This window comes from Chrysemys picta, chromosome 11, assembly GCF_011386835.1.
Source record: "Chrysemys picta bellii isolate R12L10 chromosome 11, ASM1138683v2, whole genome shotgun sequence".
Taxonomy (NCBI): domain Eukaryota; kingdom Metazoa; phylum Chordata; order Testudines; family Emydidae; genus Chrysemys; species Chrysemys picta.
In genome coordinates, this window is record NC_088801.1 from 64,578,524 (window position 1) to 64,603,556 (window position 25,033).

The 25,033-nt window shown below is 42.3% G+C and overlaps 1 protein-coding gene across 15 annotated transcripts in view; it reads left to right on the forward strand.

Moving 5' to 3' along the window:
• The window catches only part of UNC80 (unc-80 homolog, NALCN channel complex subunit), a 175,886-nt gene that overhangs the window by 73,469 nt on the left and 77,384 nt on the right, over positions 1 to 25,033 (forward strand). For 9 of the 15 annotated variants that reach the window (XM_065561073.1, XM_065561060.1, XM_065561071.1 and 6 more), the window contains exons 23-28: positions 6,692 to 6,904; positions 11,922 to 12,093; positions 14,915 to 15,048; positions 18,140 to 18,305; positions 21,859 to 22,062; positions 23,677 to 23,777. In XM_065561073.1, the coding sequence (XP_065417145.1) occupies positions 6,692 to 6,904; positions 11,922 to 12,093; positions 14,915 to 15,048; positions 18,140 to 18,305; positions 21,859 to 22,062; positions 23,677 to 23,777 (990 nt within the window). The remainder of the gene's footprint in view (positions 1 to 6,691; positions 6,905 to 11,921; positions 12,094 to 14,914; positions 15,049 to 18,139; positions 18,306 to 21,858; positions 22,063 to 23,676; positions 23,778 to 25,033) is intronic. The other 6 variants (XM_065561065.1, XM_065561069.1, XM_065561070.1 and 3 more) reach the window with 3 other exon arrangements.

Consider the following 25,033-nt stretch of genomic DNA (forward strand, 5'->3'; position numbering starts at 1 on the left):
CCTGGCCACTGGTCCGGGGGGCTCTGCATTTTAATTTAATTTTAAATGAAGCTTCTTAGACATTTTAAAAACCTTACTTACTTTACATACAACAATAGTTTAGTTATATATTATAGACTTACAGAAAGAGACCTTCTAAAAACATTAAAATGTATTACTGGCACGCGAAACCTTAAATTAGAGTGAATAAATGAAGACTCGGCACACCACTTCTGAAAGGTTGCCGACCCCTGGCCTAGGGGCACAATACTCTTTACCATGACCTGCTTAGTGCATGTTATAGTCAATACTGCTTTGTCCACTCTGGACTTCTGGAAAGTATTAATCAGCATGTGTTAGCTTAATATGTTCTAACACCACATTTTTATCCTAGTCGAGACCAGCCCTAACTGATGCAAATGGCAATACTTGACACCAAGTACTGACAGAAAGCCCAAGTGCTTAAAGGGCAGAGAGACTGAATTAACCATTTACTCCTGGAGCAGTTGCTCCCAATTCAGGGTTCCATGCCCAATGGTGAGTTGGTATGCATACACTTGCTCAGCTGCCGCCCACAATGTACTTGCCTTATGGCTAGAGAGAGACGAGCTGTCAGTCTGACATCTTTCACAAGCAACTAACAGTTTATTTTAAAAATAGCTATGTTTTTTTCTCAGAACAGAGAATAGGGGAATAGGGAATAAATTCGTTTGAACTGCTATGGTGAGGAAAGGGGTGGCCACAGGAAAGTTACCATCAGTAGGTAGTATTAGTCTTGCAAAATTGCTTGACAATTGAAGGAGACAAGAGTGGAATTGGAGACTGTCTGGTCACAAACCTCTACAGGATCAGTTGAACTCCGGCAGTAGCATGATATTATCTCATTTTGATTCCATCTTAAGCCACCTGCTCATCCAGATCAGCCTTGCATTTTATAGCATGCGTTGAACAGACTACTGAGGAGCCCCTATGGGATTCTGTAAAATATGAATTAAGAAAAATGAGGGTTCTTATTCAGGTTGATTTATACAGTACAAAAAAAGTGTTATGTGAATTCTAATGTAAAAAGGTGGAGATTTTACTATGATGACTTGTAAACAAAATTCCATAGGAAGTGGCAATGCTGCTTAGGATTTTGCTGCTGTGTTGAGTTTTGACGGTAACCGTGGTAACTTGTGGTTCTTTTCAGCTACGCATCGCCTGCCCGATTCATTTCTCTCCATTTGTGATGTGTTTCTCTGTGATGTGAATCCATCCCTGTCCATTCTGTCACATCTTCATCTTTCTTTTGCTGCTGCTTCCGATTACTCTGGGCTCCAGGTAAGCTATTGCAGGAAGTCTGTGCACTGCCCCATTTAGCAGGGTCGTTCTCTCTGTGGGTGACCCACTTCATGTTTTACATTTGGAACAGCTGAGCCGGACTCTGCAGAACAAGGGGGTCAATCCCCCAGCCTTTACTTGGGAGGAAAATCCTTCCCCAAACATGCCAGGCCACTGAGACTGTTTGCATGAGTAAGGATTTCACAAGTGAGGAGTGAGGAAGGGTTTGCTGAATTAGGCCCAGGAGATCCCTGTCACTTGGGTGTTTGTGATTATCAGAAAGTTACTGTCTTTGAGAGCAGTGACCACAGAGCAATATCCAGTAAATCAGTTTAAGAGCTTTATTGTGCCTACTATACAGAACTCTACCGTTTGGGGATGCAGAGCCACACGGGACTGGAAGGAACTCCCCGGGTGTGCAGGCAGCTCATCTGTCCATCCATGGTTCTTTTGTGAACCCCATCACTGTAGTATCTGAGCACCTCACAACCTTTAATTCATTTATTCTTGCACCACTCCTGTGAGGAGAGGAAGTGCCATTATCCTCATGTTACTGATATTCTCTGTGTCCCTCCGTTTCGCAAATTATTTGCCCAAGGTCACACAGGAAGTCTGTGGTAGAGCAGGGAGTTGAACCCAGGATCCCTAGTTCCAGCACTTCAGCTACTGGACCATCCATCCTCTTTCATCCCTTGTTATTCCCCCACCCACCATCTTTAATTGCCTCAGTCTCCTTTTCCCTTGAAAGCCTTAGGCCAGATCTACACTACAGATCTATGTCAGTATAACAGCGTCGCTCAGGGGGTGAAAAATCCACACCTCTGAGCAACATTGTTATACCAACCTCACCCCCATGGAGACAGCCCTATGTCGATGGGAGAGCTTCTGCCTTCGACATAGCTACCGCCTCTCGGGGAGGTGGATTAACTACGCCGACAGGCGAAGCTCTCCCCTGGGCATAGGGGCATCTCCATTAAGGCGCTACAGCAGCACAGCTGCACCTCCATAGCGCTGTACTTGGAAAAAAAGCCCCTAGATAATAAAAGATTAATTCTCTGCTTGGGACCATCATCTTGGTTCATTTCCTTGTACCCTAGTGGATATATAAGCCGAGGTGAAACACCATAATTGCTGCGCCATGTACCTGAGAACGACATCATGGGTGCAATCTTCCTGGTGCTGATAAGGCTGCAGACAAGGTTAATGTTATGCCCTTTTGGGGTACGTTGATCCTCACCTACTCGTTGGTCCATGTATTTTGGATATATATGGGCCATAATGTATGCTGGCTGTCCTAGGCAACTAACAGTCCATACAAGCCTTAGATATAATCCTACCTCTTTGGTGTGACTGAATCCCTGACTTTCAGTTACTAACCCAAATAGTCACGCATCATTTCAGAACCTCTAACATGATCCATATTCCCATTATTTCACAGGAATCCTAACAGATAGATATTTTCTGCCCTCATTTGAATTAAAATGAAAGGCAAACTACAACAGAATGTCACACCAAGAAGCAATTACCCCTCCCTCTCCCCGAAATGTTTTTCTTTTTTAATCTAGCCAGAAGATGTCTTTTTTTTTTGCCAGTCTTCCAAGAGGTCCCACATTTTTCAATTTTATTCATAACCTTTTGTGACTGTAATTGAATCAATGGTGTATGGTTCTTTAGATGCAGATCCTCACCTGCTTAAGGATCTCTTAAGTGCTGTTGTCTTAATACCTAAATACATTTTACACATGCATTTGTGCACCATGAAACCAATATATTATGGATACAGACAGAATCATCATCTCAACTCTTTAACAATCACCTATTCACTAGCGCCTACTCATGAGCTGTGGACATTTAAAAAGATGTGGCGCGTTTGCTAAATTGCATTTTGCCTATAAAAATTGCAGGAAATGAGGGGGTGGGAAAATAAAGTAAAAGTGAGAAAAACAATTTTCTTTTATTATTTGCAGTGTTGTGGAAGCGGTGTGAATCCCAGGATATTAGAGAGACAAGATGGGTGAGGTAATATCTTTTATTGGATCAACTTCTGTTGGTGAAAGAGACAAGCTTTTGAGCTACACAAAGCTCTTCTTCAGGTCTGGGAAAGGTACTCAGAGTCTCCCAGCGAAATACAAGGTGGAACAGATTGTTTAGCATAAGTAGTTAGCACGTATTCCAAGGGACCATTCAAGGGGAAGTGGCCCATTAACACTCCCGTAGTCTTTGGATAAAAAGCGGGGGGGTTAGTGGGTTTCAGATTGTTGTAATAAGCCATAAATTCAGTGTCTTTATTAAGACTGTGATTTCAGTATCTAGAAAAGTTGTGAATTTAGACTCCCAGACTCATCTCTTGAACATGTCGTGCAGGTTGCCTTTAAGGATGATTACTGAGAGGTCAGAGTGATCATTCTCACACTGGAACCTATCCATACAGTCTATATGCATCCGAAGAAGTGGGCTGTAGTCCATGAAAGCTTATGCTCTAATAAATTTGTTAGTCTCTAAGGTGCCACAAGTACTCCTGTTCTTTTTGCGGATACAGACTAACACGGCTGCTACTCTGAAACCTATCCATACAGGGTATCATTAAACAATTACAACCATACTCTAGGTTCCACATCCTGAAATAAATCTTTCCCAAACCCCCTCTTCAGGCCTTCAAACAACCCCCCAACCTCGCCACGCTCCTCATGAGAAGCAAGCTCCCCATAGACCAGGACACCCCAACTCAAAATGGTACCAGACCCTCCCAGAACAACAAATGCAAAATCTGCAGACTTATCTCCACTACTGCAATGACCAATACTCCTTCCCTCCCACCCCCACCCCCCCGCACACACACACACACACACACACACACACACACACACACACACACACACACACACACACACACCTTTCAAGATCCCTTGGTCCTTCACATGCCTATCACAAAATGTGGTGTGCTTCAGCCAGTGCACTAAATGCCACATTAACAGCTATGTGAGTGAAACCAGATAATCACTATGCTCTTGAATGAACTCTCAGAAAAATAATAAAAGACAAAAACACCTTATCGCCCGTGCGTGAACACTTCACAAAACGAGCACTCCATATCTGACCTCTCAGTCCTCGCCCTCAAAGGAAACCTGCACAATACCTTCAAAAGATGAGTCTGGGAGCTTAAATTCATAACTTTGATAGACACTAAAAATCATGGTCTTAATAAAGAAACTGGATTTTTCACTTATTACAACAATCTGTAACCCACTAGCTCCTCCCCCTTTTTTGGCCTATGACTGTAGGGCTGTTAATGGGCCGCTTCACCTTAAATATTCTGTTCCTCCTTGTATTTAGCTGTGGCACTATGAGTGCTTTTCCCAGACATGAAGAAGAGATCTGTTTAGCTTGAAAACTTGTGTCTTTCACTGACAGAAGCTGGTCCAATAAAATATATTACCTCACCCACCTTGTCTCTCTTTCCCAAGTGGTAAGAACATTATTTATTTTGACAGTGATGTAAACTGGGTGGGGGAGGAGATGTCTAATTTCAAAGTTACAAATTACAGTTTCTATTTTTAAACATGTTGGCTAGAATTTTCAGAAGCCCCAAATTGTTCTAACTCTCTAACCTCTGAAGCCAATCATAAAACTCCCATTGACTCTAATGGGAGCAGAGTTAGGCCAATGCTGAGTGCTTTTGAAATCCTACCTCTTAAATATGCACACAGAAAAAAAGAAAGATTAATTGTTAAACAAAAAACAAACAGGCAATGTAAAAAAAATCATTTAGCAGTGCCCAACCCTGCCAGGAGTCCTGTCTGTTTTGAGGCCATCTTGTGTAATTTATTCACAGTTCACTGGAAATTGTTGGTGTTTGGTTGTTTACCTTATTTGTACTGTTTGCACTTCAATACCAGTTATTCACTTTCTATACTAATATTCAAAACTAAGCTTAAAGCAAGCCCAAAAATAAATTTGGAAAAATACATACAATAACACTGAAAAGATTATGTTACTGCCAAATAAACCCTCAACATATTCATGAGGGAAAGCACAGTGTTGCTTAAAATCGGGCACTTTAAATCAAATTCAGCTAAGATAGATATCATTTCTCCCTGTTATGAAAAACAAATTTTCAGTACGTTGGGACACATATGAACAAATTTTGCTTGAAAAAATTAAGGCAAAAATTTTTCAAACTTGGATACCTAATGTTAGGGCTTCAGGTCAAATTCTCTGCTGGCATTAATTGGCATAGCTCTGCTGAAGTCAGTGGAGTTACACCGATTTATACCAGCAGAGAATTTGGTCCACCCATGTCTAATTGCTGTCAGCACAGATTGTGCTGGCCACCATTTCAGCAAGCCTCCATGAAAGCATCCACACCCGTGTCGCCTAGGCAGAACAAATGACGGTGCATGCAAATGCTGGCGTCTACGTGCCCAAACTGGCATTTTTGTCGGCAGTATTTTCAGGCATGCTGATGTAAGCAGGTTGAAAATTTGGCTCACTACTCTGGGGAAAGTTTCAGCTGGAATCAGTTTTATTTTTTGGCAGTTATACAAATTTCTGGATAAAAGGGTTTCTAATGAAGTAGGGAAACAGACAGTTAATTGTAGCATAGTGCAGTATGCTGTTACCATAATAGATACAGAAAAACACAGTGTCAAGAAGAGGCTATATGCCTGCCTTGATTTGCATACGTATGTGTATATTTGTCTATGTTGTCACATTATTTGCAAAAACCAATAAAATTGTTTCAAAAGAAGTGATCATTTGTGAGCAGGAGGAACTGAGCAGAAAATGTAAGTAGGTTATATTATATCTGTGTGCACACAAGTGAGAATTGATGTATTTATTTATATTACTGTTATTCTCTCCCTTCTAGCCAACCCAAAACATCTTAAGCATTTATATTGGTGTGTTGTAGATGTAGAGGCCAGACATGCCATTCACATCCGGATCTGAACTTTCCCAAGATTCAGGGGTGTTCAAATCTAGGGGTTTGATTCAGGCACATCTCTATTTATTTCACACTCTTAGCCAGCCCATCTTGTCTGTCTCCATTACGAGTGAGGTATACCACCAGTTACAGAAAACAGGGGTGTCATTAAAGATGATTCAAAGGCAATAAACACCCGTTATTGCAACCACATTAATACCAATGTGGATCTTTGCTTTCCTCTAGTGGCTGAACCAGGTATAGAAATGTATATCTGGTCTTGTACCCTAAGTAATAGATGCAGAAGTCATGGGTTTGATACTAGCAGAGAACCTGCCTAAAGGATCATCACACTAATTGTGATCCTCCAGAGATAGCTGCTTTCCATTTGCAAACCAGTCCAGATAATGCCATCTCTTAAGTTAGATTGGTTGGTTCATAGTTTTTAATGTAATTTTGCAAACATTTCAGGAAGCTCCCGTAGTGGCGAGAGCAGCCCTGTTTCTCGAATGTGCTCGCTTCGTTCACCGCTGCAATCGCGGCAACTGGCCAGAGTGGATGAAGGGGCACCATGTGAACATCACTAAGAAAGGCCTATCCCGTGGACGTTCTCCGATAGTGGGGAACAAACGGAACCAAAAGTTGCAATGGAATGCAGCCAAACTCTTCTACCAGTGGGGAGATGTAAGTTTTCACCTTTTTTTCCCCTTTAAGCTAAAATAATCAAATGGCAATCAAATCAAATGGAGTACAGGGGCTTGAAATGTAATGTCCTTCCTCCTAGCATCCACTTTAGACACGTAGGTCCAGATCCTCAGCAGGTGTAAATCAGCCTGGTTCGATAGAAGCTATGCTGAGATATACCTGCTGAGTGCCTGGCCCTTATTGGAAGCGGCATCATGCACCTGTTAGCTGAAAATGCAGGCGAAAACTGCACTCATTTTTACTCCTCATTTGTTACACTGCAGAGGTTCCAGCATTTTGAAGCCTGTATATCTGGCTTTAAGTGAGTTTTGTGTTACCTTCCTGTTTTAATAAAAGCAAAGATATAGTATAATGAGTGTCAGGCCAAACAAAAAATAAATACATAAATTGGAGTTTGTAAATAAAATGTTCCCCAGCCCGGGGTCTTTATGTGAGCCTCTCCACATGGACAGCCAAACAGATCCATTGTCCCCTAGGTTAATTCAGAGACTGTTCAAGGGCATCTGCTTCAAAAATCATTAAAAACAAATCAAGGTCTTAAAAAAATACAGGCCCTTGATGTAATTGCTCTGCGCCTTCCAGGAGAGATCCTCAGCACAGCCTTGTTCCCTCTATGTCTAATTTACCCTATTTGTGGAAAGGACGGGGATTATATACTCCTTTTATTTCCCATCATGCCTTATTCCAGGAGAGGACTGCCTACATGGCTGCCTTGGTGGACTGCATCTCCCGGCTTGCTCTTTTCTCCAGGTTCTGAGAGAGAGAGTGATTGGCTCTAATCACCAGGAGCTAATTTGATCCCTCCCCATGGAGCCAGGGTCAGCAGCAATATGAATTTCAAACTGTTTCCTCCCCACAGTCAGGGCATCCACTGTCTACATAGGGTGACCAGACAGCAAGTGTGAAAAATTGGGACGGGGGTGGGGGGTAATAGGAGCCTATATACGAAAAATACCCCAAAATTGGGACATCTGGTCACCCTATGTCCACAGGATTTGTTAAAAGCTACGCTGGAATGGAATATTGCATGGTCCAGGATGGTTCCCCTCCCAAACCTCAAAGGGCCTGTGCATACTGTCGCAGTGATTTGGTACTTGCACTTTCCCCCCCTAGGCATTTTCATCCATCTCAAGGTGGGCTTTTCTGGTTTCACAGTGACAGACTGAAGGAAGCCTCCAAATCTGTGACTCTGGAGAACTAGATTCCAAAGACCCAATGTCCATGATGTGAGAGCAACATTTCATGCCAAGGGACCTAGTTGGTGTTATTGCCAATGAGCAGACACTGAAAACGAATAATTCATTAACTCAATACAAAGGCCCTTCAGTGTTTTGAGATGCTGGGCTTTCTCCTGGCCCAAGGTAACAAGGAGTGGGCCATGGAATTCTGATGGCTCTGGCTTCCATTGGCGCTTGCTGCATCCCTGCTGATTTAGCAGATAAGTAAATACACAGAATTTGCATCTGTGTCAATACTTTTATTTAAGCAAGTAGTTGCGTGGGTCAGGATTAGCTATCCTGCTGAAGAAAGGTAGAAAAACCTGCAGCAACGGAAATCAGTGGCACTCTGCAAGAGAGAGTTCAGGGACAACAGCCTTCCACTCAAATTGGAGACATTTCAGGGTTACTCCTCCATCCCCCTTCTCCCAACTCTGGCCCACTCACTTACAAAGGAGAGCTGTGAAATACTGAGGCGGGAGGGGCCTGTGATTTACCCCCTTTCTTGAAAGCTAGGAGATGTCTGTAGTGCCTCCTTTCTCTTCACCCTGTAATATTAATAACAGATATGGGTTACAGTCACCAAAAGTGAAACCTCCCCCATGTCCCCAGTGGTATGGGTGATGTTCATGACGGGCATGGTGTATAAAGGCAGCAATTACTCTAAAGAGCAGCTTTGCAATGGTAAAAGGCTGTGGTTCTCATTAGCCTTCAGACACATTCTGTCATCACTCTAGGTTATAAGGACACTGTCAATGTTTGGGGCTTGGGGATTTTTATAGCTTTCAGTTTATTATTTTTTAGCTTCTGTTTAATTTCTAATTCCCTTTTGGAGACTTTTACATAAAATGTCTTTCCCTGCAGCAAATATTGATTTTTTTTATCTTATGGGTTTCAAATACAGCAGGAGCCAACATAGCTCTCTTGTGTTTACCTCTCCCGGCTCCATACAACATGTTTGTGGAAATGTGCTCAGCTCTTGGAGTAGAATTTTTGAACTAATTGCTTAGCAGCAGTCATGCAGAGGGAGCACACTCTTATTATTAGTATTTATTAATTATTATTTGCACCACTCCCTCTCTTTTTTTACTTTATTTTAAAGTAGGGGAAAATTCAGAGCCAACTCTTGACAGTGCAACGTTTTCCCCCTATTTAACCCCTGTCTGGTGCTCTTGAAAGGTGCCATATTGACATGCATCTCTGGAGACTTAAGTCTTCTGTTTATCTACAGAGCCGGGGCAGCGTGGTCAGCACCTCACTTTGACCTAGGACCGTTTTCTTGGGAATGGCTGAGGAGCACACAACACATTTCAGGAGGAGGCTCCAAAGGAAGCTTTTGTGCTGTCTCAATCCTGAGCTAACTGTATGCAAGGCTGGTCCACTGGTGTAACCTGTGGCAGCAGCTTAGAAGCTGTTTTAAATTATTCTGGCTACTAATGACCTCAAGAGGCCACTGTGCGAGCTGGGGGTTGCCTAGGTATAAGGAAGCTCAGGTCACATCCCTTCACCTGACCATCCCAACTAGGGAGCATAAGAGCCACAACACCCAGCTCTGTGCCACCAGAGGTGCAACCCCGGCTTAAGAGCCACTTCGCAGTGGGACATGAAGCTTCTGTACCACAAGGGAGATTTTGGGCCGAAGTCAATAGGATTGAGAGGGCAGGTCACTCTCCAAGCCCATTTAGTCCCTGGCCTCTTCCTTCAGACTGCCAGCAAGGTTGCTGAGTTGTGCTAATTGTGGGGATGGTTTTTCTGGGAGGTACACTTGAGCACTGAGAGTCATTCAGATACCGCGGTGGGGGGTGCCATTATAAAACCCTGGTTAGATAAAGAATTAGTCTCAGGCCACCAGACCTAACCTACCAAATAGCCCTCCCATAATAACGACTTTAAGTCTCTACTGACCTGGGCAGGATTCAGAATGCCACTAAAAGTGATGAGCCCATTACTGATCCCCTGAATTTGCCAATCCAATCCCACCAGTGACATTGTCTCTTTAAAAGACAGACTTTTCAGTGTGTTCTGGTCAGTCTAGTCTATCATTGCCTGTGGCTTCTTTTGTTAAGCTGCCTTCTTCTACTTGGAAATATATTGCTCCATCCATTATCTAGGCTAGCCCAGGATAACTCCGGCAATCAGTTCCTATTAGGAATTCAGTACAAATTAGCATTATTAGTTAGGTTGCTGTGTAATTATAGCTGATTGTTATATCATCAGTCAGGGTAGACAACAGAGCAGTAGTAATGAGTGGTAAATTTACTGCATCTTTGAAAACCAAACAAGACATTTCTTCCTTAAATAACTGAAGTGAGGAGAGAGAAAATGCTATGAAGGATTTAGAGCTTACTCAGCAATGTGTAACCTCACAGATATCTGAGATTGACAACCATCCAGATCAGCTTGCAAACCACACAGTTCCACATTCTCCTATCCCATAGAAGAGTCTGTCATCTCCATTTAACAGCAACTGCTTAGTAGCAGTGGGAATGAGCCTTAATCAGACCTATTTGTGACTGCTTTTCTTTCTCTGCTTCACTTCAGTTTAGGCAGATAAATTCTATGCTGCTGGTGTGTCAATTCTAAGAATCAAAGGATCAGAAAATCAGCTTTAGTCTGTCTCTCAGGAACTCCCTCTAAATCCAAGAGGGCCTCAGTGCCAAATTGTTATTAAAACAAAGAAATGACTCCCATTTGCTATCTTACAAAATGATGCTATAGCAAGGTAAAATGTTCTGTGTGATTTCCATGTTCTCTTAGATGTACATTGCTTACATACGGCATCACTTCGGAAAAAACCTCGGGAGTTCTGAAATGGTCTTAATGTTAAGCATTCTGCTTGCTAATTGACCCAGCTGTGGCATTGCCCTCAGAACCTCCACTACCTTAACATTCGGTAACGAGGCCATTTGAGCGGTTTTGTTTGCTTGTTTGACTGGAGAAAATTTTTTTTTTTAGGTTTATTTTTTTCCCTTCAATGGGAATCTCTCTCTCCTAGCTGCTTATATGCTCCCGCCCCCACACTATCTGAGCGCCTCACAATCTGTAATGTATTTATCCTCACAACGGCCTGTGAAGTAGGGCAGTGCTATTATCCCCATTTTATATATGGGAACTGAGACATAGAAAGGCTAAGGGCCAATTTTTTAAAGGTATTAAGATGCCAAACTCCCATTGAAATCCATGGGAGTTAGCTGCCTAAATGTCTTTCAAAATCTGGGCCTAAGTGATTTGCCCAAGGTCACCCAGGAGCAGAAAATTCAACCCCAGTCTCCTAAATTCCAGGCTGTACCCTAACCATCAGACCATCCTTCCTCAGCAGAAAATCTTCAGCAGAAGGATGGCACATATCACTGCATAATTTTGATGAAAAAAGAGGCAGGGGAAGGAGGAGAGTGGGGATGGGAAGAGGTGGGGCTGGGGGAAGGAGTAGAGTGGGGGCGGAGCCTGGAGCAGGGTCGGGGGTTGAGCACCCCCCAGCAGTTTGAAAAGTTAGCGCGTGTGGTTTCAACCAAATATAAAACACTTTTTTCCAAATTTTGATAATGTTTCAGAATTTTGACCAAAAATGGAAGAAAATATTTGCAATTTGTTCGGTGGTGATTCCACCCCTCCCTCCCAACCCCACAGTTTTCTCGATTGCTCTAGTGATTTAAAAAAAATGCCCACATGTTTTGTTCTTAACATGAAATTTCCAGCTGCCTCAGAATGGGCAAGATCCAGGTGAATCCCCTCCGGTCTTCATTCCCTTGTGCTTTCTTTTCCTTCCTTCTTGCCGGCAGGCAATTGGCATCCGACTCAACGAGCTGTGCCACAGTGAGAGTGAGAGCCCAGCCAACCTGCTGGGCCTCATTTATGATGAGGAGGCCAAGCGGAGACTGAGAAAGGAGGATGAGGAGGAAGACTTTTTAGATGACAGTAAGGAGACTCCCTTTACTACAAGAACCCCCGCTTGTAAGAACCTCTGCTTTAGGAGCACTTAATTTTTCTTCTTCTCTTTCATATTCTTGCCACCCAACTGTATTCCCCACCAGTTCCCTTCCCCTTCTTTCTGTGCCTGATGTAAAATATACCATATGAGTAGGAGCAATAAGAGACAATGAAAAGAATAGCATCTAAAACACAGGCAAGTGCGTTGCAATTACTGTAGATTGTGATTATAAATAAATCTGATCAATCTTTTATATCTAGGCTCAAGTGCTTGTACACCATTCTGACTCCCCTTCTTCAAAGACATCCTCGCCAAAAACAAAAAACCACATTTTTTTCAAAATCAGCTACATCTGAATGTTCTTAATATTGACGGACCAGATCCTCAGATGGTGTAAATTGGCATAGTGGCACCAAATACTTTGGATTTAAGTATTTTAATTTCCATGTATTGATTCTAACACAAAAATGTGTGAGGCGGTACAGAAAGTATCATTAAAAAATATACCATGTACCGAATTGCTGAAATAAACACATTTTAAGGACGTTGACAGATTCTGAAATCGTGACGTGATCTGTAATCAGAATAAATAAAATCACATCACATACAGACATAGGCTACAGGTGAAGATAGCAATGAACATTATATCCTCTCCAAACACCATTTGTATATGTGTGGTCTGTAATGTACTGGCTTGTGTGTTTGTGTACTGCTGTTTTTCCACTGAATGTAATATATTAGTGCTGTTTATGTATCTATTGGCTTCCTTTTTGTGGTTAAGGAGCTGCTCTTTTCACTGCATAACGGCCACTCTGCTAGAGGCAATGGAATTGTACTCATGTAAAATCACTGAGAGAGTGGAGAATCAGGCCCTAAGTATCTGAATTTCCTTCCCAGCGCTTTGTAATATGCCATTTGCTCCTGACCACAGTGCCTTAGCCTAAGTGGCCATGGGTGGCTGTACTGGGCCAAATTCTGCCTTATGCTGGTACACATGAAGGAGTGGAATGCACAAGGGATGGATCCTTCCCCTACATATCTTGAATGACCCATGAGGCTAGGCGGAACTGCAGTCCCTGTATCTGAGAAAGCCTGGACTGTTCCATTCCTACTCCACCAGGGGTGCCAGGTACTCCGAAAAGACAGGTGGGTAGGAGGCAGGGCCACTGTGTCGGATAGGTCGATGGGGGAAGCTGGCAGACAGCACCCCATGAAGGAGTGTAGAAGCAGGAGTGTTCCCTCTACATGCCAGGGAGTTCAGAATGCCACTCAGCCGCCGCACTGACTTAGTCTACACTGGGTGTTCTGCTGGCATAACTATGACGGCCAGCAGTGTGAAAACAAATCACACCCCTTAGCCGAATGTCAGCCAAATCCCCAATGCAGATGCAACTATGCTGACAGAAAAGTGCTTCTCTCCACTTAGCTAATTTGGAGCAGAGGCAGTTATGCTGGCAAAACGCCTTCTGTTAGCTTACACTGCGTCCCCACTAGGAGGCTCTGCTGGCCTAGCTCTGCCAGCCAAGGCTCTGCAGTGTAAACAACCTCCTAGAGCTTCCCCTGAGAACCTATGTGGGCTCCAGTGTATCTGCCTGTTCAGATCATTTTAGTTCCTGTGAACTCCATCACTCATGAAATAAACAAGGAGCCTGCAAGCGAGGCAAATGTAATCAGGCTTTGTCTGATAGCCTATAGTGTCCTCTCTATTCCTGAAACGTTCCCTTGTTTGTTCAGTTTCTGCATGTTTCTTTGTGCAACACGACAGGATGAGATGTGAGAAAAACCAGTGGGAACATTTTTATCTCCAAAAGACTTTTGGATGGTTCATTAAGTGACAAGCCCAAAACATTCCAAAAAAATCAGCATTTTAGTTTCATTAGTAGTTTCAAGAGACTCCAAACAACTACCAGCTTTTTTTCCTTCTATATATTAGCCCAAAAAATTATTTGCAAATTGGTCAAGGCCACAAGAACACTTCATTGTCTTCAAGGTTTGGATGTGTGTTGGACCAGTTGAAAAATATAATGAACATAGATTTTGAAGCCGAGCATATAGACTCCATTTCAGCAAAGCCACTTACACATGTGCTTAACTTTAAGCATGTGAGTAGTCCTGTTTGTGTAAAGTCAAGCACGCCTGTAAATATTTTGCTTTGCTGAATCCCTTTTTAATGGAAATTTTTACCATACTAATTTCCAAACACTTGATGGTGCAATAACTGCATGTTTTTGTGCCATCTCTAAATGACATTTGTATTCATTATGTAGAACAAAGTTGCAGGGCTGCTGCCCTATTTAGACTTCTGGACAGTAATTAACAGTAGGCACAGTACTTGTATGTTGACTGTTCACAAATATGTGCATGATTTTTAAAAAGAACAAGCGCGACAATGATGCTACCCTTCCCAAGATTATTGCCATGATAATCTCACTTAAGATGACTGCTGATTTGTTATTGGTTTGAGTTCATCTTCATTGAGGACACAAGCTTAGCCATAATTGCAATCTATTTGGCTGAATGCAAAGGTGTAAAGGGCATAAGAGTATCTCTTTCTAAATCTGTGGTATGCTAATATATAGTTTTGTATGTAGAGTTTATATTTTGAGACCACTTTAAGTTAGCAGATGTTTTGATAACATATCACACGGTATATGGGATTTGTGCTGACAGATAGATACGTGCATGGATCTGTCCTTTTAATATTAGAAAAGGAATATAGGAGTCTAGAATTTAATCATAACACTTTTCATATGCACCTTGCATTGTGCACCATGTGTGTCCATCAATTCTTGGTTCCAAATTTTGTATCGTGTTTTCTCTTACCAAGCAAATCTCATTTCCCAGGCACTGTGAACCCTACCAAATGTTGTTGCCCTTTTGCCCTGAAGATGGCAGCATGCCAACTTCTCTTGGAGATCACCACCTTCCTTCGAGAGACCTTTCCCTACATGCCCAGGCCACGTACTGAGCCTCTCGTGGTAAGTGAGCCATAGGAATTAGAGATTAAGAAGTTCCCATGAGGTTATTTTCCTCATACACCTGATGAAAAGGATAGATTGGTGGCAGGGATTTAATTGCAGTGAAGTTTCCACAGAAGGCTGAACGGTTAAGACACACCATTCCTATTAATGTTAATGAGAGTCACAGGGCAGGTCCACGCTACGGCAGGGATCAATGCTCTTGAGATCAATCCACTGGCGGTCGATTTAGTGGATCTAGTAAAGACCCGCCAAATCGACTGCAGATCGCTCTCCAGTCAATCCCTGTACTCTACCCCCAACGAGAAGAGTAAGGTAAGTTGACGGGAGATTTTCTCCCGTCGACCCCCCGTGGTATAGACCCCGTGGTAACTCAACCTAAGGTACATCAACTCCAGCTACGTTATTCACGTATCTGGAGTTGCATAGCTTAGGTCGACTTACCGCAGTAGTGTAGACATAGCCTTAGACCCAAATCTCAGTACATCACTAATAACAGTTTACCTGACAGGCCGACATGATGTGGCATCACGGCCATGAGAGTTTGAAGTTGATTGCTAAAATCTTTTACAGACCTCCAATGAAGTGAATCAGCCAAAGGGAAGAAATCAACATGGCTCTTTATTGACATTTTCACTATGTAATAAATGGCAATGTTACAAAACTGTGTTACAAAACCACAGGGTCTTAGAGGTGGAAATGCATCTTACTAAAACAGCTATGTTGAAAGTAAGAACATCCTGGGTAATTAGGATCTGTAGGGATCTATGTCTTTGAGCCAGACAGAAATGCTGCCGATTAATAATTTTGCTGTTGTTGCTGATAAAGCTAAGTTGCTAGCAGAGCAGCTTTTTGCAGACATAAACCTGGATAAGAGCCGGAGTTAAGTCTGCAGTGAAAACACCTAAATGAGTGGTACTCTGAAACTAAATGAGTGGCTGATTCTGAGATGTTCTAAGCATTTGTAGATTCCACGCATGTCAGTGGGGCCTTGTCTAGACTAGAGAACTAAACTGTTTGTACCTGAACCAATAATGATGAGCCAGTTTACCCAAAAACAGTTCACTCCATCCAAACTAGTCGGGCTGAATTGCTTTAAGTTTTGCCTTGTGTCCAAAATCATTTCAGTTGCAATGTGATCTGAATGCCTCTCTTACAGTTCCTGGGTCATCTACCAGAAGCAGTATGTTGTGGGAGTTTTCATAAAGCCAGGGGTACACTGGGAATGGGGGGGTGGGCAGTGAAAGATGAATCGAACCCTTTCAGCTAGTCTGCATCCACATTTGTTTAGACTAAACCAGTTAAACTAGGATTTTCAGCGCTGCCTAATGGGGTTGAGGTGCCCAATTCCCAGTGAATCAAGGTGCCCAACAAACTGATTGTTTAAGGCTGGAAAAGTCATTGTTCTTATCACTTATTATATCATCTGTTAGACCATTTTGGAGGTTTTCTAAGGGGCTGCAAAGTGTTCTACAAGTGTTCTAAGGGCTGTAACTGGTCTAATTTCTCTCATGCAAAGCAGTTACACATGTTCAGCACCACTAAGTCTGTAATGTTTCTACTCTTTTGTATGTTTGTGTATGTTTTTGTGTTTGGGAAAATTCACTTTTTTCAAAGCAGCTTTTAATGTAACAGAACTTCACACACCCCTATTAACTCCTAGTAACTTCAGTAGGAATTACAGCTGAGCACCCATGGGCAAAATCTCCTGAGTGTGAGAAAATAAACTTATATTTCCTCATGATTAACTTTTTGGATTGTTTTAAGACAGTTTACTACAGAGATAGTCTATAGGCAGACCGTGTGCCAAATCCGGACAACCAGATGCTTTTGAACAGACCCAAAAATCTTTTTATTTACTTATTATCATTATTGTTATTGTTTTTGTATTATTTTTTTCTGGAGTCTGGACCTTGACTATACCTTGGCCAAGAAATTTGGACCTTGACAAAAAATAATTGATTACCCCTCGTTTACTATAACACCTCTTCCCCTGTTAAGCCTGACAAGTAACTCTGCCATTTTACATTTCTATACCCTAGTGGTTTTCATGCTGAACAGTCTCCAAGGTATCAGTGTCACCAAGTGGATGTTGTGAATAAAATTATAAACGAGTGGGGCTTTTTAACTGCACTCACTGTATGTGCTTCTCGCCAGCCATCTTGAAAACAGAACCCTATGTGTTTAACCTGCCTTTTTTACAGTCTCTGCTAAGGGGAATGGATGTGTATATCTGAATACTGGTATAATTGTAATGTTGCCCCTTTGGATCGAATGGTTAGTCAGTGTTCAGGGCATTGCAGGGTTGTTTCTGCCAAGAACAGAAATGGATGATCCGAGTCAGGCACTGTCCTGTTTGTTTACCAAGAAAGAACACACATTCCTGTTTTCTTGAAAGCAGCAGAAACAAACAGCAGGCAGTTTCCTTGCTCACCATTTACAAATTTGCCTCTCTAGTCAGCTCTGTGCCCAAGGAGCTCTGTCTCTCTACTCTCTGTGACGGCCATGCTCATGACTGCTTCTCTTGCTGTCTGCTGGCGTTTTCTTTGTTTTTCTGCCTCTGGCGCGTACACGCACACATACACACGCACACATAGCCTGTTGCAACCAATCCTCTAACCTCCCTGTGTTTGCCACCAGTCCCAGGAAAATCCCGCTGACCACACTGTTCATGCAGCCTAGTGGCTCGGGCAATACCCTCCAACTATCAGTACATAAAGGGGCATTCTATTGCTCTATCCATTTAGCCTGAAGGAAGGGTAATTAGCATACTCATCATCTTTAACCAGATCTGTGATCATCTATAGATCAGAGGCCCAGTTGATGGCAGCTATTAATATTTTCCAGCAGAACAATATCCCCTTGCATTGAGCATACAGGAGTTGAGATCCAAATTCAATCGGGATTTGAAAATGTGTCAGTGTAGGTTAGATACGAAGGGATTAGGTTAACTGGGAATTTAGTTCCAGATGGTAGAAGTAGGATTTCCATTTGAGGGCAGTTCTTGATATAATGATAATATTTTGTTGCTGGAGAAAAGTATAAGAGCTCACGCTATTCACGTGTTTCTATGGTCCACATGATGCTACAGGACTTGGAGAGTTGCAGGTTGCGTCTGGACCCTGAGCTGGACAGGCACAGGTATGAGAGGAAGATCAGCTTTGCTGGGATTCTGGATGAAAATGAAGATTCAAAAGACTCCCTGCACAGCAGCAGTCACACGCTTAAATCTGACACTGGCTGCGAAGAGAAGAAAGGTTTGTCAGCAGAGTGACGCTTTCATGTTCTCAGGGCTTGTTATGTGATGCTGTATTTTATGTCTCTTCATTTCCATAGACTGTGTTAAAAAGCAGGAAGCCATAGAGCCACATGGCTTGAATAATTATGGAGCTGCAACTTTGCATATGTTATGTGTGGAAAACAAACATTTTTAAGTCATCAGGATAATGATATTAGCAGAACCAAACAGGGGTTCTAAAAAACTACTGAATTTACACCGTTTGCATATTTTGGTGCAATGCTCAGTTAGAAGTATCAATATTTGAATTGATTTTTGTATTTTCGGATACCATTCTTCAATGTGGGATAAAAACCACACATGGGCCGAAAGATTGGACCCTTCTGTGAAAATCCCTACCTGTTCAGAGGTCATGGCCTTTAACAGAATTAGTGGTTTAACCCCTGATCTTTTTTGGTTCTTTACTACCACATGAAAAACACATACCTATGTGGCTCTTGATGGCTAGCAGGTTAATATTACCAACGTATTGCGTACTGTACAAGCAACGCTCAAGCTCACTGTGTTTGCTGAGGGCAGCAGAATGTTTTCCATTTTAAAACCATCTCATGCAAAATCCCCATACTATATGATGGTACAAGTGTTGCAATACAATATGCAGTCAGTAGTTACTTGACATTTGCTATTAGAGACTCAGTGCTCTGGACAGTTACCTGTAAATGACAGTCCAGTTTGTTGTTTTAGAACATTTGCAAGGTAAACTGTTTAAAATCTCTATCATAACAGACATGTAAAGACATAGACATTCTGTAACAATGTTTTTTTTAAATGGATGGGATTTATGGTTTGTGATCTTGTGAAGAATTATACTTGCATGCTAAACAATGCAGACCATCCAAGAGTATCCACAGTTGTAGCTTGCCTTTGAAGTCAAGCATGAGATTTCCCTTGACTATGAAGGGCTTTGGGTCAGGCCGGCATTGCATTCACGCTCATGGTTGAGCTGTGATTCCATTCACAAGTAGATACATTCATACATGAAACGTTTCCAAGAATCATGTGTAAAACTGCCTCCAAAAATATGTGGAATGGGAGAGCTCCTAATAGCGAAGGCAGCTTCCCATCAAGCTGCATAGAGTCATCTTGAAGATTTCTCACATAACCCACTTCCTTTTCTTCTTGACTCTTGTTAGCAGCCCCAGAACACACAAATCTCCAGAATTTGATGTTGCCAAATAAATCAGGATGAGAAGTCCCTTATGAACTAGGTGGCTGCAACTTTAAATTTTAAAAAGGCTTCCATAGCAACTGCCTGCAACCACCTTGTGCTGTGATGCCATCAGATCTTCTGAGGAAAGCAAGGTTGGGCTGGCAGAGTACGTGAACAGGAGGCTCCTCAAAACATTAGGTGCTGCAAGAAATGGTGGTGGTGGTAACATGGAAATTAGGTTTGCCCCTGCCTGGTTACTGTGCAGCACACTTTTGGATACAATGTAAAATCTTTTTTTCCCTCAAGAATAGTTCCAGCTCATTCTGCTTAACTAAATTCTCCCTGCAGTTTCAGTAAAGCATGGGGGTCCTTCTTCACTTCTTGCCCTAAGGTTTGGTGTAGTATTGCTGTGCACGTTTTACAAAGCCGCTACGTTGCACCCAGAGGCAGCTGCATTTTAGTGGTGGGAAAAGTGATCCCTATATAGAGGCTGTGTTTCCGTTTATACATTAGCAAAGTGCTTTGCGATATTTTGTTCTGAAATAGGCTAAACCAAATACAAGATATTATTTTTTTAAAGTGTTCTTTGCTCTGACTACAGCCTACTCTACTGGGAATTTACCTCGGCTAAAACATAGCAGATTCAAAGGCGTCTTTCTGAATCTATAATTGTCTAGCTGAAAATTGTTGTTGTGTGACTGTAACTAAATTTTTCTCACCTGCAGTGACAAAAGGACAGGCCTCTTTACCCCCAATCTCTTTGACAAGTACTAATCCGTTTATTTCCTTTCATCTCCTCTTGAGTGGTAATTACTTTGCTTGATGGTCAACCGCAGGTTTGTCTTAACGTCTATGCAAAAACTACGATTTTACTGTGTCTAACCTCCTACAGGTAGGTCCAAAGCATAGATATACTAATTTAGATTAACAAGTAGCCCCCAGAAAGTTTTATGTACTAATTGTGTGCTAAGAGGTTTCTACAGACTTCATGAAATGTGGCTAGCTGTGCTAAAACAGCTGTGCGTTTCAGGGGAATCTAGCCAGCTGTGCTGAGGTTGACCAGAATCTAGCCAGCTGTGAGTTAAGTCTCAGTTCAGACACTGGGAGGGAGATTCTCAAATCACTCAACAGTGATCTGTCCAGCTGACTAATGAGCAGTGCTGATTAGCTCCAAAAAGGAGACCCATCCAGCCCTTTTCCATCAATAGGATGTTAGCCACCAAAATGGGTTTGTGGGTGAGGGTAGGAGGATATAAAGCTGGAGAAATCAGAGGGATTTTCAAGGCTCAGAAGACTGATTTTTCAAGTCCAAAGATAATTACATATATATATTTTTCTTACCTATTTTATACCAAAAGGTGTACACCAGTCCAGTCTCTACAGTGCACCGAAAGGTGATCTTGTATGTTCTTCTCTGAATAGATCAACAGTTTAATGACTGAGTGTTGCAACATTTGGACTCATGTGCTGCCATTGTTTTGCCTTTGAAATAAGAGGAGAATAAAATGCAAATGATCGGTGCTTTGAACATTGAACCATTTCATGTTTGTGCTCATCAGAAACACAAAGTGTCAGTAGATGTATTTTTAGTGCCTGAAAGCTGCTGCTTTGTCTGAAGGAGAGGAACTACATGCTGTTTTTCCTTTAAAGCATTCTAATGATGAAGAGTATCATGCAAAGACAGGGATTTATGCAAATATAACTTCAAAGAAGTAACGCGTACTATACTACTAATCTGGCGAATCAGGCTAGCTATCTGCAGTCATAAATGCTGTGTGAATGAACTAGATGATCCTGCTCCAGGGGCAGATCTGGGTTTGCAGACCTTGAGTCAGCAGGAGGATAGGTTTGTCAGAGAAGCCATGTCTGCACTTGGCATTCAACCACTGGTGGACAGCAGCTGTTGTATGTGCACCAGTGCAAATTCCAACGGTGAGCAAAGAAAGCCACAGTTGGCACCAGTTGAGTCTACTCGAGTTTCAAGCAGGAATTAACTCTATCAGTGCCAGTTGTGGTGTTCCTTGTCTTTGCTTGGAGTTTCTATCAGTGCAGTTTACACATTTGCTGGACATCAGTGGTCAAAGCAGGGTTAATCCCAAGTATAAACAAGCCCAGATCTGATGTAACATGTCTCCACGAAAGAAGATTCTGAGCACATTTCTGTAAAGCTCCCATACTGAGTGATTGATAGAACTGCATTGGCGCTGGCTTTGGAGGGAGCCTCTTGCCCATCTTCCTTGACAGAAGTAAAGGTGCTGCAATATAGGCTGACAAGGAGTCGGGGGAGAAGGGTGGGCTAGGATTTTTTTTAAATGGGGGAAAATTAAGGGGAAAAAAGTCCTCTTTTATTCTTTTAATACAGTTCCCAGCAGGAAGATCAGGATAGGAGGCTCCCGCTTGCTCCAGATTAAAGGAACCCGCAGTTTCCGGGTGAAGAAGGGGGGTTCTCTGTCCAGCATTCGCCGGGCCGGCAGCCTAAAGAGCACCAAGTTATCACGGCAGGACTCAGAGTCTGAGAATGAGGAGCTGCAGCTGTCCCACAGCAGGGACACTGTCACTGACATAGGTAACATAGATGAGATGGGCTAAAAAGGGAGCGGGGCTGCTAGGCAGCATCCAGATTCTGAAATGATTAAAGCAGGTCCAGAAACAATAAATAAATATAAAGATTCATTAGAGTAGGAGAAATCTCCATCTCTCTGAGTTAAGCAGCTGTCTTTTCCTCTTCATGGATTGCATAAGCTAACACCCAGGAAGGCCAGAGTTCAAATCTTGCCACTGGTGCACACTGGAATGTAAATTCTATTCCACACAAAGGTTGTCAATTTAAATCTCAGCGTTAGTGTATGAACTCTTAAAATACTGGCATTTACCAGACTGCCAGCCAAATTCATGCTGTGCTTAGGAGGAGGTACACGCACACAAAAATCATATGATACAAATATATGACATTTACAAATCATATATATTATATATATGCCATGATATGTAATATATATATAAAATATCATTGTTATATATGATATTTTATTTTCCATGATAGTAGATATTGTATATGTATACATGCACATTTTATATTGTATGATATTATATGTGTGTACATTTTATAGTCTATATTATATCATATAATATTCCAGACATATATGTCATTTGAGAGTGTAATAGGTATCTATTCATATATGTAGAATGTAAAATTAGTTTATATATAACGGCCTCCATCTTCAAAAAATTAGTCCTTTATACATTTATTTGATAAGAACAAAATGGTCTCCACATCACAAGAAATCTCCATCGCAATTGGCACAAAGTGATAGGGACATTAACAAAGAGGTCAAGGATTGGATAAAGACTGAGGCTGAACTAATCTCCCAACCTCAGAGGCCCTTCTGACCCCGTCTGCTTTGCCCATGTTGTACCTCTCTTGTGGATAAATAGGAGAGCTAGTTCCTAATCTGGATACCTTTGCAAATCATAAATTCACTTGAAAAAGAAGACAAGACTAATCTGAGTTAAGCCAGAGCCACCCTTAGTGATATTTATGGTAAAATGTTTCCAAAAGCAACTTCAGTTCTAAAACGTGGGCATTATGGAAGATCCCTAGGCAATAAGTGGCTGCCGGAAACACTGGGATCAGCTCAGTGAGAAGTCAGAGCTCTCTCCCTTGCCCTAGTTCTCTAGAATTAGCGTGCATAGAGTGTGGATTTTTTTCCCCTTTCATCCTCATTTATATTAGTGTCTTCTCCTGGGCACGTAACAGTGACATTGCCTGGTGGTGGCAAAAGCAGCAGTCTGATTCCACTTCAGGTTGGATTTTTGTTGATGGTTTTAACCACAGAGCCCAGTCAATGCAGATCATTGAACCAACAATTTGCAGCATCTTAGTGATACAAGGAATTTCTTTCCATTGTTTTTACTCCCTCCCCTCTCCCAAAAAAGGGAACAATGCTCACCACTGACTAGTTGGCAAATTAACAGTGACTGTGAATGGTGCTTGTAGTTGCCAGTCCAGCTGATGGCAAGGGGGAGGAGGGTTCCAAAGTCACCCTATGTAATACAGCAGGTTCTGTGTACTGTGATTGGTCTCAGCAAGGCTGGCCTGGCTTACAAGCACTTTCCCTAGCTTTTAAACACATGGGTAGCAGTGAAAACCACCACATTTTGGGGTATTTTTCTTTTGAAGAAGGGAGCCCTTGGAGTGCAAGTGAGCCCAGCATTGAGCCTGAAGTGCTGAGTAACACAGGCACAGAGGAGAATTACCATCGGAACATGTCGTGGCTTCATGTAAGTACCGGTCCCTCGTGATGCTCTCAGACCTAGCACTTTCAGGGTTCAAAATGAATTATTATGATACACTAGTGGTAAACTGTTCACGATTCATGCTTAGTTAGCATAGCGTTAGGGCTTTAAAGTGTCTGTAGGCTGCAGCCGTTAAAGAGTGGCTGCTCCCCATCTGTAAAATGGAGAGAATACTTCTTTTCTCCCACCATTTGACTGTCTCCTTTATTTAGATGTTAAGCTCTTTGGCCTGGGATCACCCCTTGATATGTGTGTGTACAGCACTTAACACAATAGAGCTGCAATCTCAGTTGGGCCCTATCTCTCTACCTTAAGAGTTCCTAATCTGGGTACCTTTGCAAATTGTAAATTCACTTAAAAAGAAGACAGGATTCACCTGAGTTATATAGCCCCCATGGCCATTGCAGCTGAGCGTCTCACCGTCTTCCATGTATTTATCCTCACAACACAACCGTGCTATTATCCCCATGTTGCAGGTGGGGAGCTGAGACTCAGACAGACCCAAGTGACTTGCTCAAAATCTTCCAGGAAATTGAACCCAGGCGTTCCCAGTCCTAGCCTGGTCCCTAACGACTAGTCCATCCTCGCTGCCAGGCACTGCTGTAGTGCCAGTTATGGTCACACCCACCTTAGAAATGTCAGTACATTTGTTTGACTCCTAGTATTATGAAACACTAAAAGGTGCAGTCATTGGTGGATGACTTGATCATGTGCATCTGGCCAGCAAGGTGTAGAGGGCAGTAGCACATTTTCCCATTATGGGAGGGTAGTCACACTCATCAATGTAGGGTATAGATCGGAGGGAGCTAAGAATATTTCCGTGACTGTGCCTGTCTGGTATTTAGTATACATAGATGAAAGCCTGGAGAATTTTAAGGAGTGTGTACTGCAATTAATGTCACGCAGTGATCAACGTCTCTAATAAGCAGGAGATATTGTTGCTCTGTGGAATAAAACCAGGGTAAAAAAAAAACAGACTCTCTGAGTAAACCTGCTTTATTTAGCAGTCATTAACAAATTTTTCAAAGGGAACACCAGGTCCAAGCCCTTTTCTGTACACAACCGCGTTGGTATTCATTTCGCCCTACAACTTGTGTAAGGCCAAATTCTGGTATTCTTATTGCCACAACTGGTGGAGTAAGTTACTGCTCAACACGAGTAGGGGAACGGACTTTGACCTGCAGCAAGCAATGAGATTCTGATCTCACTCCAGTTTTACACTGGTGTAAATATACTGACTT